Source organism: Trachymyrmex cornetzi, unplaced genomic scaffold, assembly GCF_001594075.2.
Source record: "Trachymyrmex cornetzi isolate Tcor2-1 unplaced genomic scaffold, Tcor1.1 scaffold230, whole genome shotgun sequence".
NCBI classification, from domain to species: domain Eukaryota; kingdom Metazoa; phylum Arthropoda; class Insecta; order Hymenoptera; family Formicidae; genus Trachymyrmex; species Trachymyrmex cornetzi.
The window spans coordinates 1,205,036-1,209,277 of record NW_017296957.1 but is presented as its reverse complement, the minus strand read 5'-3'; the positions used below and the strand labels follow the sequence as shown (position 1 = coordinate 1,209,277).

At 27.6% G+C, this 4,242-nt stretch overlaps 1 protein-coding gene and 1 long non-coding RNA gene across 2 annotated transcripts in view; one reads left to right on the top strand and one right to left on the bottom strand.

Annotated features, from left to right (window-relative positions):
• The window catches only part of LOC108760914 (zinc finger CCCH domain-containing protein 15 homolog), a 2,820-nt gene extending 2,376 nt beyond the window's left edge, over positions 1 to 444 (top strand). The window contains exon 7 of the mRNA XM_018507194.1: positions 78 to 444. Coding sequence (XP_018362696.1) covers positions 78 to 187 — 110 coding nt within the window. The 3' untranslated portion in view covers positions 188 to 444. The remainder of the gene's footprint in view (positions 1 to 77) is intronic.
• Positions 445 to 3,193: 2,749 nt separating this feature from the next.
• LOC108760926 (uncharacterized) overlaps positions 3,194 to 4,242 on the bottom strand; it is a 7,578-nt gene continuing 6,529 nt past the window's right edge. The window contains exons 3-4 of the long non-coding RNA XR_001940103.1: positions 3,829 to 3,884; positions 3,194 to 3,401 (exon numbers count right to left, since the gene is read on the bottom strand). This is a non-coding gene — a long non-coding RNA (uncharacterized LOC108760926). The remainder of the gene's footprint in view (positions 3,402 to 3,828; positions 3,885 to 4,242) is intronic.

Here is a 4,242-nt window from a genome sequence, read left to right as displayed (position 1 = left end):
TATTAGACACAGACAATAAACATATTTATTATTATACTATATTATTTGTTATAATTAATATTTAATTTCTATTGCAGCAACTATGGATGAGGGTGCTGTTGCCGTAACTATTAATGAAAATCTTTTCGTGGAAGAAGACCTAGAGGGCTTGGAAGAAGAATTGGGGGACCTGGACTTGGAGGAGTAAGCCAGATGTCCCCGATCGTGTCTCCTCACTATTCCTCTGGTTTATCCTTTAAATACGTATCACTCGGATAATCATTAATCTTCAATGTGATGCATTGTATATTGTATATATTGTATCGTGTTTACATAAATACTGTATTTGTGTATTCAAACATGTATAAGCTGACATCACGCAAAGTGATACATCAGAACTCAATACCGTCTCCATTTCCACCGATTAAAATTAAGTTTGTCTTTTTATAATGTCAAGTTTATCTAATTACCTACGTTTTTATATATATATATATATATATATATTCAGCATATTTAGTGTTGCACATTAAATAATGTATATTATTTTTGTAATATCGACATATAATGGCATTTGTGTCCGATATACAATATCATACAAAAGCTCTTCTTATTTTATTAAAATTTTTTACGTCACGAACATAAAAAGGAACGAAATATGCAGTCTAGTCAAGAAGTTGTCCAGATATAAATATATCAATAAAATAATAAAAGTATAGAAAGATATCAAAATCCTGATAATACAGTATATTCTATGATAACTCAAATATACTTTTATGGGAATATTTTTACAAAACTATTACATTTTTCTCAATTTCCACAGCAGAAGCTATCAAAACAATTTTCCTATATGTAACAAGTTGTGATGTACCATTTATAAACAGCACTATAATTCCTATCTGAAAATACCGAGAAAAAACAGATTAAAAAATTGATTGTATCAATTAATAATTAAATTCCATAATTTTGTATCATTGTTTAATTTAACTCGATTTTATAATGTCAAGGAATTTTATAGAATATATAATAAAGTTATTAATAATTTATTAATATATTTATGTGAACTACATCATTATATTTTTGATAAGCGTTTATCATAAAAAAATAGTTCAAAAATATAGTGTGCGTTAATTGAAGTCTATTTTTCATATTTTGAAAAAGACATGAACACACTACATCCATTTTCTACCCTATAATTATCCTGTAATCGAGAATAGATTGAAATGGAAGATTTTCAGAAATACATATTCGCGAACATTGAAATGAATCCTTTTTAATCCGGAATGCATTTTTATTCATTTATAGGAATTGCATAAAGCACATTTCTATACCTTTCAATTTAAAAATAATAGCTTTTTTCCTGTGCATCATAAATACCGCTCGATTCGAAAATTCTGAAAAGGAAATGCAGTTTTTTAATCCAGTTTAATCCATTTTCATTTACTAGGTAGTCACCGCAGCATTTGCCGCAGCTCACCGAATACATGGATTCTTAAATGTAAATCAAATAACACAGAGCTGTGTGGGATTTAGTTGCACATTTCGGCTCGATTTCGTTGGCGACGCCCACTGTTCTCTTGCCGCGCATTGTCTAGCAACGAATCGTCGGATGCTTGTAAACAACGCGCGTATCGCTTCATCTCAGAGAAGCGTTCTTACTATTAACTATAAACTATACTATACAAATGGAACTAATGAATCTCCCTCAACTTAAATAATGAATTAAAATTTTCTTTTTAGATAATAATTTTGAATTAATAATTGAAAATATTTTTATTATTAATATTAATAGTAATAATAATATAGTATTATTATTATTAATATGCTACTATACCCTAGTGACTAGTGCATCCCAGCCGAAATCGCTATTCACTGTACAACGGTCTTTATATGCATCAGTGCACACTAGTGCATCCCAGTCGAAATTGCTACAAGGTTGTAGGCACGTTGATAAAAAAAATTAATTTAAAAAAAAAGATTCTACATTGCTATTTTTTCTAATTTTATTTAAATAATTTTAACATTAAAAAACGTTTTTTTAATGTTAAAAAAATGTTTCTTCGAACGTTAAATAAACCTTTTTTTAACGTTAAAAAAATGTTTCTTCAAACGTTAAAATAAACGTTTTTTTAATCAAAAAAAGATGACTTAACCCATTATTTTTGACGTTTTTAAAAATGTTTTTTAAATATTTTTAAAAACATTTATCTGTTGATTGGGATGACGTTCGGAATATGACACCGTTTAAGGTCATATTAACGCTACCCATTCGTTCACCGACAATCGAGCAATCAGGTAGCAGTGCGAACAACTTCGTTCGAGCCGAAACAATTTATGAACGATTAGAAACTGCAGTTGACTGCAATAATTAATTAATCATCTCTTCTAATCAACCATATAAGCAATGAATATTTACCGAAGCGATTATACCGCAATGAATAATATTTATTACATTGAAATTGACATGAATTAGTAATGGAAGTTAAAAATATTATCACTTTATTAGAACGTTTATTTTATACTTATTACATTAAAAATGTTTAAGTGAAAATTGTTTTTTCAAACATTTTTTAAATATACCGTTCCAATTATTAATAGATAGATTCGCTGAAATACACGTCGCATTTGATATTGGCAGTCGAAAGCTTCGTACGATCGTCGCATTCAATACCGGCGGTGCTATGGAAGGTTTCACGTGATCATCACATTCAGTATCGGCAGTACTGCGAAAAGCATGATTATCGCATTCGGTAACTATTTTATGCGTAATTGTAAATAACTACGAGTGCGGCAAATGAATTAAAAGAATAAGGGAGGATTAGAAGGAAGCTTGAGAGTCATTGGGACCCTAGTATATAGTTACAACCGACATAATATGCGTAGTATCTGCTAAGATAAGAATAATTTTGAATCGCATAAAGTGTAATGATAATTGTTACAAAAACACATTAATAGTCAGAGATTTTATCTTTTCTCTTACGTCTGTTTTATAATAATGTTATAAATAATGTAAAACGGAAAGAATCGATATACTTCCACTACTGCTTAAAAATTAATACAGTAATAATTGAAAAAAGAGAAAGCAATATTATTTTAGAGTTAATAAAAAAACAGTTAAACATGTAATAGGAAATTAATATTATAATTATAAGAGGATAATCTACAATAAAAATAAAACGTTATAAAACATTTGTAAATAAACACGATACTGATGATGCAAGTTTGTTGTTTATTTGTATCACATAATTAGGAAACGAACAAATACAATAAAAACATATAAATATAATTCATATTTTTGTTTGAAAAAATATGTATATAATATGTATTCTTTGTAGTTCCTCAATCTCATTACAATCATTTTTCTAGTTTTTCGGTGTGGGTTTCGTCTGAATTCCATTCCATGAAAAATGCAGCTAATTTCTTCCCTTAAATACAAAATATAGTTTCATTAATATATGTATGACTAATTTGCACACTTTTTGTTTTTCTAATGTCTACGTTGTAAAGTTTCTTTCTTTTAATTTGATCTTGTACATGATTGCGATATCATGATTAATTGCTAGCGGCTCATCTATTTTTGGTAACGTACATCGCAACAAATATTTTTGTAATAAAAATATGCAATATCAAATATAACTTTTAAAAACATATAATAAAAAATATAACAAACACACAATTGCTCAAATAGAAAGAAATTTCGAAAATGCGCAGATCTTTAAAGTTTACAGAAATAGGACAATATAAAAATATGTTGATCGTTAGGCAAGTTATTGCTAAAATAAGTCTGTAGACAGTATTGAAGACTATATAATAATCATTTATACTATCCGTAGCATGAAATTCCATAAGTACCTGGATATCTTGTCATACCGGAAGATTTCTGGATATTGTTTTTATTATAGTGACCCCTGTTGAAAAAAATGTCAAATTTAATATAAATCACATGTCCCAAACTTTTCACTCAAATTCTCTGGTTAACTTCACACAAGATAAATATGTTAGAAGATTATTCAAATATTATGTAAAAGAAAAAAATACAAAAAAGGTACATCAGTCCAGTTTGTAAATAAACTGTAGAAGCATATTCTTTTTTAGTAAAATTAACATTTATGATATGTCATAAATTAATTCATATTTCCATTCATCTTAGAATTTACATTTTAAAACACATTATCTTGTGTATTTCATAAACAAATAAATATAATATAGAAATATATCATAGAGAAGTACAATATAATACGTAGAATTAAAATTTATATTTGTTTA